Genomic DNA, 12,544 nt, shown 5'->3' on the forward strand with positions numbered 1-12,544 from the left:
TTAATAGCGTATGGTGCACTGTGGCAGAGTTATTTTTTATAAAAACAAAAAATAACGATGCATTAAGTACATAATCCACATTGGTGCATATACTAGTCGATATCACAGTAAAAGGGTTAAATTTATAAAAATGCAAGTCGTAAATTTCATTTTTCGCAGTTTGGTGCTATACTCTCACGATGACCTGGTGCTAAACTCGTACATGAATGCCCCGATGCATAAAAAATATGGTACGTCATTGTGGGGTTTTTAATTTAAAAATAGTGGTGCACAACTTATATTATACGCACCGATGACATTAATTGAAGTGAAGGCCCCATGCTTAACAGAAAATAGTGCACCATTGTAGGGTTATTTTTTATCCAAATAAAAACAACGGTTCACTATGTATATGAGGCGCATCAGCGCGTATACTATTTGATAGCACTAGGCAATGGTTAAATTTAAAGAAACTATGGCCGGTCATAAAAATTATTGTCACCATTTGGGTTATATACTCACATAAAGCACCAGTGCTTTCCCTTTCTACGAAAGCCACAGTGCGTAAAAGCATGGTGCACCGTATTAAGGTTTTTAATTTAAAAAATATCAGTGCGCTTCTCATATAATAAGCATCGGTGCCATTAATAGAAATGTACGTCCTATTGCTTAGTAGACAATGGTGCACCGTTCGAGGGTTAAATTTAAAAAATACAACATAACGGTGCGCTAAGTAACTCTGGAGCATTGGTGCGTATACTACTCGATAGCATCTCACTGTCACGATTTTTTAAATTAAAAACGCTACCGCAGTGCAACACATTATTTACGCATTGGGGCATTTCAAAATAGGAATAGCATCAGTGCTTTGTAGGAGTATAGCACTGAAATGGTGAAAATGAATTTTATGACCAACATTTTTTAAAATTTAACCTTTGTTCGGTGCGATCGAGTAGTATATGCACCAGTGTTGAATTTTCACCTAGTGCACCACTATTTTTAAATAAAAAACCATGCAATGGTGTGCCATGTTGTATACACACAGGGGCATTCAGAAAATGTCATAGGTTCCTGGCTTCGTGGGAGTATAACATTGGAATGGTGAAAATAAATTTTATGACTGAGATATTTTTAAGCTTAACACACTTGTGTTGTGTTTTTATTAATTATGGGCCCCCTTGGAAGACCATCTGAGCTAGGATCATAATGAAATTGTCTCTTAAAAGTTAGAATATTAATGGGTGGTAAGTGGCTCCTTGTTTCATGGTTGGGAGTTCATGGAAGGTGACACCACATTTATAGTAGTAAAAATTCTACAATGTGAAAATGAAACATTTATTATTTTAACAATGAGGTATAAGATGCGTTTATGTAGTGGTGAATGGGAGCCATAATTTCTAGAAATATCCTCAATATAGCTAATATGATGTAAACATAGCTTTGCTTGAAATTCCACTTTGGTAACCTTTACCACTACCTTGCAGGTGTGAGCATCCAATACCAATTAAATTTACAACCAAACCCGATAGAGGTGGAGAAGGTTACAAGTAACTGGTGTTAGAAATCTGCAGTTTCTAAATCTTAATGTGACCCGATTAAAGCATTAAAGCGTTAAAAGCGTTAAAAGCATTAAAGCATTAAAGCATTAAAGCGTTGAATTGGTATATGATGGACGTACCAGATTTAGTGTTAAATAATATAAAAAGGATTGGGTCCTCTCTCCCCCGGCCAAGAGTCGCATTCTTCTCCATCAAGAAGCGCATAAAGAAACAGGGCTAGAAAGAGAAACCGAATTCTGAGAAGAAGAGTAGGAGTCAGAAGAAAGTAGATGGCAGCCATTACATCTTCCGCTGTTAATCAAGGTATGTCATAGATCATATTAAGTTTTGTTTGTGAAATATTCGGTATTGATGATCTTTGGGCTGTTAATTTGAATTGTTCATAATTAATCAAGAAAGATCGCAAATGTAAAATAACTTTTACATTTGGTATCAGAGCCACCAATCAATAACTGAATATTTCCTATGATTGCAATTGTGTAAACCTCATATTGAAACAACTGTCCAAATTCTCTTGATGGCTTTGGATACTCCGATCTACAGTTGTGTAGTGAAAGCCTCTACATGCTAGATAACACACGATTCAATTTTCTTCTCGTTCGATGTGTAGTAAGAGAAAGTTTTCAAACCTTTGTTCTCTTTTCCCCACTCTCAATTCCTGTAGAATAATTCGATATTGATTCAGATATGTCAATTACCGATTTTTTCCATAGTTTTGAGATTGGGATTTGAGTTTTCGGAGGGGTGAGGCACTGTTGCTTTTGAGTTCCAGTTGTAAAACAACTATTTCATTGCCCTCATTAACTGCACCCTGGATTTCTGTTAATCAAGAGAAATAAGTACAAAACAGATTGATCGACGCACTCCTTCCAAGAATTACTGGTGTTACCAAAGAAGATCACCAATGACTCGACTCCCCTGGAATGAATTATTCTTTTGAGGCGCTTGTTTGTTCTAAGAAATCCTTTCAATACTATTCCAAAATTAGTTAGAAGTTGCATGAATTCCTGGATTTCCAATGATTGTCCCATTTCGACCTTTCTTTACAATTTCAGAGTTTTTAGGGTCTTTTCGTGCATCATTTACTGTTTTGGCTTTGCACGATTAAAGTTTACTGGTACAAAATAATTGTTTGGAATTTGGGCATAAAAGTAATTATTCTGTGACTGATTGTTTTGCATAAAGTATGTGTTATAAATCATTTATGCACATGAGATTTATGATTTTGTTAATCACCAAAGTGGTCAAAATCAGAATAATCATTTAGTGCATAAGTGACATAATGATTATTGATAGAAATTGCCAGTTATAATAATACCAATTAAAACTGGAGTCACTAATGATAGAACCTGAGAACTTACCCAAAGGAAAGTCTTGTTCTATAACTAGTTGACATGATGAGGTTTAATAGATATTTTGATTAAATAAATATTGATCATCCAAAGATGTCAGTTCTATTTAATTGAATATATTTATTACCTACTTATGTTTTGGTATTTAATTATGTTAAGTATAAGATAGTATCTACCCAAAGGAGTACTATATTATACTATTATGTCTACATCTGAATCGCGTTAGTTACGAGCTTATAGTTATTTCATTTTTTTGCAGGAGTTCCCATGAATACACATGCTTCATCTGTTACATTGTTCACTGGTGTTAATTTTTCTGAATGGAGAGAACAAGTCAATTTCCATTTAGGTGTTCAGGATCTTGACTTGGCACTCCTTGAGGATAAACCTGCTGCTCTTACAAAAGATAGTACTGAGGCAGAAAAATCACACCATAAAGCATGGGAACGCAGTAACAGATTGAGCCTTATGTTTATTAAGATGACTGTTGCTAACAACATCAAGTCAACAATTCCACAAACAGAAAGTGCTAAGGAATATATGCAGTCTGTGGAAGAGCGTTTTCGTTCAGCTGATAAGTCACTCGCTGGTACTCTTATGGCAGAACTCACGACCATGAAGTTTGATGGGTCGCGAACTATGCAAGAGCACATTATAGAGATGACTAATCTTGCAGCAAGGTTAAACTCCCTGGGACTTACAGTAGAGGATTCTTTTCTTGTCCAGTTCATCCTGAACTCGGTATCTTCTGAATATGGACCTTTTCAGATTAACTATAACACTATAAAGGATAAGTGGAATGTTAATGAATTGGCCAGTAGACTTGTTCAGGAAGAAGGACGTTTGAAAAATCAAGTGAATCACTCAGTAAGTTTTGTGAGTAATAAAGCTGGTAAAGAAAAGAAAGGAAAATCAAGTCATTTCAAGAAGAAAAAGGCACCTGCTAAGAATGGGCAGGATAAGGAAAAGAAGGAACTAAAGGATGTTCAATGTCATTTCTGTAAAAAGAAAGGACATTATCAAAGTGATTGTCCAAAAAGGAAAGCTTGGTTCGAAAAGAAAGGTAATTATCTATCTTTCGTATGTTTTGAATCAAATTTAGTTGAAGTTCCCATTAATACATGGTGGCTTGATACTGGTGCTACAACTCATGTTTCCAATAATATGCAGGGATTTCTTATGATCCGAACCATAAATCCAAATGAAGATCGTTTTCTCTTTATGGGAAACGGAATGAAATCTTCAATTGAAGGCATTGGGACTTATCGTCTAATTCTAGAAAGTGGATATGTATTAGACTTATACAGTACCCTTTATGTACCTTCATTATCTAGAAACCTTATTTCCGTAAGTAAGTTGGATAATTCTGGTTTTAGATGTATGATTGGATCTGGCTGTTTTGATTTATATAAGAATACTGATAATGTTGGTTCTGGTATTCTAATTGATGGTTTATATAAATTGAAACTGAATGACACTTATGCGAATTCCTTGTTGAATGTAGTAAATAATGTTGGATGTAAACGTAGCATGTTGAATGAAAATTCTGCTTTCTTGTGGCATAAAAGACTAGGTCATATATCCAAAGAAAGAATGATGAGATTAGTAAGTAATGAAATTTTGTCAAATTTGGACTTTAGTGATCTAGAATTATGTGTGGATTGTATTAAAGGTAAACAAACCAAACATAATAAGAAAGGAGCCACTAGAAGCAGCCAGCTTCTTGAAATAATACACACTGATATTTGCGGACCTATGGACACTCCAGCCTTTAATGGAGAAAAGTATTTCATCACTTTTATTGACAATTTTTCCCGTTATGGTTATGTCTATTTGCTTCATGAAAAATCTCAATCTGTGAATGTCCTTGAGACGTTTGTAAAGGAAGTTGAGAGGCAATTAGATAAAAAGGTGAAAATCATAAGGTCTGATAGAGGTGGTGAATATTATGGTAAATATAATGAGTCAGGCCAGTGTCCAGGTCCATTTGCAAAATTCCTCGAAAGTCATGGCATATGTGCGCAATACACAATGCCAGGTACACCACAGCAAAATGGTGTAGCAGAAAGGCGCAATAGGACGTTAATAGATATGATTAGGAGTATGATGTCAGATTCTACACTACCTAAGAATTTGTGGTCGTATGCTCTCAAAACCGTTAATTATTTGTTGAATAGGGTTCCTAGTAAAGTTGTTCAAAAGACTCCTTTTGAGTTATGGACTAACAGGAAACCTAGCTTAAGACACCTGCATGTTTGGGGTTGTCCAGCGGAAGCGAGAATTTATAATCCACATGAAAAGAAATTAGATTCTCGAACGATCAGTGGGTATTTTTTAGGTTACCCTGAGAAATCTAAAGGGTACGTGTTTTACTGTCCTAATCATAGTCCAAGAATTGTAGAAACTGGTAATGCAAGATTCATTGAGAATGGTGAAGTCAGTGGGAGTACTCGAAGAGAAATAGTAGAAATAAAGGAAACAAGGGTAAAAGTTACATTGCCTAGAATAGTTCCTCCATCTACTATTACTCCAAATGTTGTTCCAGCTGTTGTAGAACAGCATGATGATAATGAACAACATATAAATGAAGAAGTACTTCCTGAAGGAAATGACTTACATAATGCTGATATGCATGAACCACAACAAGTAGCATTAAGAAGACCTCAAAGAAATCGTAGGTCAGCTATTTCTGATGATTATGTGGTTTATATGCAAGAATCAGATTATGATATTGGAATCAATAAGGATCCAGTTTCGTTTTCACATGCTGTAGAAAGTAAAGAGTCAAAGGAATGGATTAATGCCATGAAAGAAGAACTGAAATCCATGCAACAGAATGAAGTTTGGGATCTCGTTGAGTTACCACATGGCTGTAAAAGAGTCGGATGCAAATGGGTTTTTAAAACCAAACACGACTCTAGTGGTAATATCGAACGGTATAAAGCTAGACTTGTTGCTAAGGGTTACACTCAGAAAGATGGTGTTGATTAGAAGGAGACATTTTCTCCTGTTTCGAAAAAGGACTCACTAAGAATAATAATGGCATTAGTAGCTCATTATGATTTGGAGTTGCATCAAATGGATGTGAAAACAGCCTTTCTGAATGGAGATCTTGATGAGGATGTTTACATGGATCAACCTGAGGGTTTTTCTATAGAAGGTAAAGAACAATTGGTGTGTAAACTTAAGAAGTCAATATATGGGCTTAAACAAGCATCCCGGCAATGGTATATTAAGTTCAATACCATTATTACATCCTTTGGTTTTAAGGAAAATACGGTTGATCACTGTATATACCAAAAGATCAGTGGGAGCAAGTTTATTTATCTGGTCCTTTATGTTGATGACATCTTGCTTGCTGCAAATAATTTAAGTATATTGCATGAGACTAAGGAATTTCTCTCAACGAACTTTGAAATGAAAGATATGGGAGAGGCATCCTATGTGATTGGAATAGAAATATTCCGTGATCGATCACAAGGAATATTGGGATTGTCTCAGAAAGGATATGTCAAAAGGATTCTAGAGAGATTTGGAATGAGTAAATGTTCACCTGGGACAGTTCCTGTACAGAAAGGTGATAAATTCAGTCTCATGCAATGTCCTAAGAATGATGTTGAACGAAAGGAAATGGAATCAATTCCATATGCATCTGTTGTTGGTAGCCTGATGTATGCTCAAACCTGTACTAGACCGGATATCAGCGTTGCGGTCGGTATGTTAGGGAGGTATCAAAGTAATCCAGGAAGGGAACATTGGCAAGCTACAAAGAAAGTTTTGAGGTACTTACAAGGCACAAAAGATTACATGCTAATGTATAGAAGATCCAATGAATCGGAGGTGATCGGATATAGCGATTCAGATTTTACTGGATGCATCGATACTAGAAAATCGACTTTTGGTTACCTGTTTATGTTTTCTCAAGGTGCCATATCATGGAAAAGTGCGAAACAGACTATCGTTGCTTCATCCACTATGGAGGCAGAATTTGTGGCATGTTTTGAAGCCACAATTCATGCATTATGGTTGCGGAACTTTATTTCAGGACTTGCGGTTGTCGACACCATTAGCAAGCCGCTGAAAATTTATTGTGATAACTCTGCAGCAGTATTTTTCTCAAAGAACGACAAGTACTCTAAAGGTGCCAAACACATAGATCTGAAGTATCTTGTTGTGAAAGATGAGGTTCAGAAACAAAGAGTGTCAATCATGCACATCAGGACAGAACTTATGATTGCAGACCCTTTGACGAAAGGGTTACAACCAAGACAATTTAAGGAACATGTTCAAAGAATGGGTCTTGGTTGTATTAATAATAATTGATGTGTGACATTCTGAGCTCTTTTATGTGTTTCTGATATACAATTATGTGTCTCTTGTTTTAATATAGTAGTACGTATTTTATGTAATTTTAAACAAGAAAGAGTCTTATAAAGATATTATGTTTAATCATTATGATATAAGGCATTATGTGGACCATTATGCTGTTTTATATAAATTATGAGTATGAATTGATGGTTTGCTGGTATTGTAGTATATGGAAGGAAATGCATTGAATTAATAGTGCACAACCGCCATAACTCTCAGCAATTTATCATAGTATGATGTTCAACACTTAATATTATGAATAGTCGGGTCAAGTGGGAGAATGTTAGAAATCTGCAGTTTCTAAATCTTAAATTTTAATGTGACCCGATTAAAGCATTAAAGCGTTAAAAGCGTTAAAAGCATTAAAGCATTAAAGCGTTGAATTGGTATATGATGGATGTACCAGATTTAGTGTTAAATAATATAAAAAGGATTGGGTCCTCTCTCCCCCGGCCAAGAGTCGCATTCTTCTCCATCAAGAAGCGCATAAAGAAACAGGGCTAGAAAGAGAAACCAAATTCTGAGAAGAAGAGTAGGAGTCAGAAGAAAGTAGATGGCAGCCATTACATCTTCCGCTGTTAATCAAGGTATGTCATAGATCATATTAAGTTTTGTTTGTGAAATATTCGGTATTGATGATCTTTGGGCTGTTAATTTGAATTGTTCATAATTAATCAAGAAAGATCGCAAATGTAAAATAACTTTTACAACTGGAAGAAGAAGCAATGTGAATCAAAAATATGGCAAGCTATTCAATGGCTTCCTAATTACTCTTAATAATGATGGCTCCCTCACATAGAAGCAGGAATCCATAAATATATCTCCAGAAAGCGGTGACATTATTGTTATTGGCCGCCCTCATGCGTCTATGGCATGCCCACAAATTCTTGTTGAAGCGCCCTCAAATCCTTTCGCAGTATTTTTCCAGCAGGAGACTTGGGAATTGCGTGGATGAAATAGACCTTGTGCAGCTTCTTGTAGAACACCACCTGTTCAAAATTTGACCATATATTTAGATATTTACACTTAGTATAATTTGATTCTAGATTTTAGAATATCTAGAAAATTTGATGGTTCACTTCACTTCTATAACTACAAAAATATATTTCTGGAATAGTTGAGAACATGCAATTTAGATATTCCGGAATAGTCTAAATTCTACAAAATAAAGATGAGCAATTTTCACTTCCAATAAATTAATTTATTTTAATAGAAAAACAATTTACCTGTTTAGCCACAAATTGCTTGATTTCATCTTCTGTGAGATCAAATCCATTTGTTCTCACCACAAAGGCTACTGGAACCTCTCCTGCTACTTCATCCTTTCGACTGCCCACAAAGTAAAAAAAAAGAGTTACATTGTTTGCAAAAGGTTTAGTTGGAATTAAAATGTATGAGATTCATTCAGATCAGAGACTCACGGTATAACCGCTGCATCTGCGACAGATGGATGGGTTATGAGAATGTCTTCTAATTCAGCAGGAGGTACCTGTAGATCAACAATGAATGGCGGATTAAAAATAGAATTCATATGGTTAGTATATAAATGTATAAAATATTTTGGATTTTGGATGGCAGATTTCAGAATATTCTTATATAAAATATTTTAGATTTTGAATTGCAGATTTCAGAATATTAGAGATAAAGTCAAACTGTTTGACTTTGTTCATATCTATTTTTTTGGAATCTACAATCAAAGGTCAACCCAAAGAATCCAAACCTGAAAGCCCTTATATTTGATAATCTCTTTCACTCTGTCAACGATGAAAACTTCGTCATCGTCATCAATATAACCAATATCCCCGGTATGCAGCCACCCATCTTCGTCGACAGTTCTGGCTGTAGACTCAGCATCGTTCAGATACCCTGAGAAAAAAAACTCAAAGCTCAATACAGTGGCAGAATTCGGTTGAATCCGGGAGATAACAAAAACCAATAACATTTAACCTTAAATATGCCAGATAAGTGACCTCTCACTCTTTCCTGCCAAGTTTTCTCTCACAAATTTGAGGTACTATAGATTAGGACGTAATTTTTTAAATGGTATTGGAATCCAAAGTTAAATTTGTTCCAAAAATATTAGATTTTTTTGTTAAAATTTTGATAAAAAATTTGGAAATCTGATTATAACTGTCAAACTTTAAAATTTTTGAATGCTCTAAAGATTTTTTGGATTATCTCGGCACTCCTATCAGATTGACCAGATATTCCAGCTATTTTTAGCCCTCTTGACGAATTTGACACCTCTGGAAAGAAATTAGCCATGCTACCTACGATTTTAAAGCGTGCCAGGTCACAAACTACTGTAAAACCAACCAAAAATAGAGGAAGGTATATATTGACTGTTACCTTTCATAATTTGGGGCCCTCTGATGCAAATTTCTCCCGGTTCGTTGTACGGAAGAGACGTGCCCGTGTCCGGGTGAACGATCTTCATTTGGGCATTCCGAACAACTGTTCCACACGATCCGGACTTCATCGGAAAGGGCTCCTTAGCGAAGGCCAGACACATTGATAGCACAGGTCCTGCCTCTGTCATACCGTATCCCTGCCCAAAATCAATACCACAGAGGAGAATTAGAACAAAAATCCCAAAATCAATACCACAGAAGAGAATTAGAACAAAAATCTATGTCTATATTGACAATTAATTCATTATTTCCATGTTACTAACTTTACTTCAATTTTAAAATATGATATGTAATTGGAGATAATGATTTTTTTTAAATACGATGGGGGCAGAACAGATACACAAAATATACAGAGGCATGGAAGCCCACCTGACCAAGAGTGGCTTTGGGAAGTCGTAGCCTCAATGCATCCTCCAGCTCCTTCCCGAGAGGCGCAGCGCCGGACATCACAATCCGAATGGACGACAGATCGTAGCCTTCCACCAGCGTGTTCTTGGAAAAGGCAAGAACTATGGGAGGCACCACAGGCGCCACCGTGACCTTGAACCTCTGCACCAGATGCAGCAGGCTCCCGATCTCGAACTTGTGCATGAGCAGAATAGCAGACCCGGCCCTGAGCGAGCAGAGCAGCACAGAATTCAGCGAGAAGATATGAAACAGAGGGAGCACGCACAGCACCACGTCCTCAGAATGCAAATACACGTTGGGATTTTCACCATCGACCTGTTGGGCGAGGCTGGAGACGAACCCCTTGTGTGTCAACATCACACCTTTGGGGAGCCCCGTCGTGCCCGACGAATAGAGCAGCGCAACCGTGTCGTCTTGCTGGACGTCGGGGCAGTACTCGCTCTCATCGCCCTCCAACAAGAGCGAGATGCTCTCGCAGCCCTCGGGAGGGGTATCGATGGTGATCACTTGGATCCCATGGTTTTCCATGAGGTCCCTCAACTTTTCTACGCAGGCAGCGTAGGTGACGATCAGCCGAGTGCCCGACGCACCCGACTGTTTGGCAATGTCGGATGGCGTGTAAAAGGGGTTCGCCGTGGTGGCAATGGCACCCGCCATGGACGCCCCTAGGAAAACAAACACGAATTCGGGGCAATTGGGCAGCAGCAGCATGACCACGTCCCCTTTTTTGAATCCCAATTTGGCCAAACCCGAGGCCACCTTGCGAGATATCAATTCCACTTCGCCATAGCTGTAAATCTTCCCGTTCGACCCTTGTATCAGACATGGCTTCTCTCTCAACTCATCCAACTTTTCGAAACAATAAGAATGCAATGGAAGATGGTCAGGAATATCTATATCCGGAAGCTTTGACCGATACAGAAAGTCCTTGCCCCCCTCATTCAATACTACCGCATCATGTTGGCGATTCTCGTTTTCAGTGGCCCGTGCCATTGGGGGAGCTGACTGTACCTCAATCATGGCTGCTCTTAGCAAGACAGAAAAGGGGAAAATGTTATAGGCAAAGCACTAGATTGAATTAAGCTCCCCCACCTACCTGTCCTCCTGAAATCAATAAGAGCAGAAAACACAGAGTAATTTACAAACAACACTGGATAGATGATATATATAAACTCTGGTGCTCTGTTCTTAGCTATTCTTATTCATCATGGGTACCCCTCGTAGAGGGGCTGGTGCGCGTGTGTGTCTGGTGGATTTTCAGTCAATTTTTGCAACTTCTCTCCTCACACGCTGCCCTCACAGGCTCACACCACCACGGCGCCCACCACCACACCCTCATTTGGATTCTCTCTTTGACGTTGACGGGTAGATGTAGGTATTCAGAGTGCTAGGGAGGTGGTATATATATATAACATATATATATAAACATGTAAGAAAATCAGCAGCCACCACCGTCCAACCTCCATCATCCGTCTGCCGCAGTTGACCATCTCCACCGTCTGTCACCAATTCTATTGCCGCTGGATTCCAACCCAAAAAAGCACACGGACCAAAGAAAAAATCTAATTTAAAATGATCCATCCAGTCCCAGACCTTCAAAACAAAAGGGTCAAAGTCAAGCTAGGTGCGCATATTTTAATACAATCATGTATTAAATATAAGTTGTGAGTTTTTTACAGTGTTTTCTAGTCTCATTATTCATTGAACATCCGAAGAAAATGAAATTAGTTAAGTACATTAATTTTAGTAATATTAATTAGTTGCCTTAATTTAAGGGATAATGCATTTCAAAATAATTAGATATTTCATGAAAATTCACTAAACCAGGTAAAATATATTGTGGTAATTTAGGAGATTATATAGTAAAAGTTGTTACAAATAATGCAACAATTCAATCACAAGATAAAATATAGAATACACATGCATGTATATATGGAAGAAAAGAAAATAGAGAGTAATTATGGAGCCAAAAACAAGTATTCTTTATTAATATAGGTATGGTTTAATTAATATACAAAATGACCACAGGAATTGGCAATACAATTTTAGGTGATTCTAATTTCTTTTTGTTTAAAATGTGTTTTTTAATGCATAGATGGATTCAACACCCTAAAAAATCACAAATTCTTATCTTATTTAAAATGTGTTTTTGAACGCATAAACGGATTCAACACCCTAAAAAAAACCCAATGCACTTGAACTTTGTCAATCAAACAACTTAAATATATGATTACCCAATCAAATAGCTTAAATATATGATTCTTAAAAATGGTTATTTTATCTTTTAGTTAGGTTACACTATAGATATATGGTCAACAATAAAAAAATCTTTTACATTTTAGATTTGTGTCTAATTATACATTACATAAATGAAGGTAGTTGTGACTTGTAACTTCTTGTTGGTTGACCTGAACAATCAATTGACCTACTAAACTACCTCATTGAAAACATCTTTGGTTGAGTTACT

General features: G+C 36.9%; 1 protein-coding gene across 1 annotated transcript; it reads right to left on the reverse strand.

Moving 5' to 3' along the window:
• Positions 1–7,829: 7,829 nt before the first annotated feature.
• Positions 7,830–11,401, reverse strand: LOC149250668 (4-coumarate--CoA ligase-like). The gene is made up of 6 exons (XM_089459173.1): positions 10,039–11,401; positions 9,608–9,806; positions 8,979–9,124; positions 8,680–8,747; positions 8,485–8,587; positions 7,830–8,247 (listed from the first exon to the last, which is right to left on the reverse strand). Exons 1-6 carry the CDS (start codon positions 11,095–11,097, stop codon positions 8,125–8,127), a joined length of 1,698 nt encoding a protein of 565 aa, XP_089315299.1. The 5' UTR covers positions 11,098–11,401; the 3' UTR covers positions 7,830–8,124.
• Between the last annotated feature and the right edge of the window lie 1,143 nt (positions 11,402–12,544).

Source organism: Pinus tabuliformis, chromosome 7, assembly GCF_031772625.1.
Source record: "Pinus tabuliformis cultivar Carrire ecotype Pingquan chromosome 7, CPIR1, whole genome shotgun sequence".
NCBI lineage: Eukaryota > Viridiplantae > Streptophyta > Pinopsida > Pinales > Pinaceae > Pinus > Pinus tabuliformis.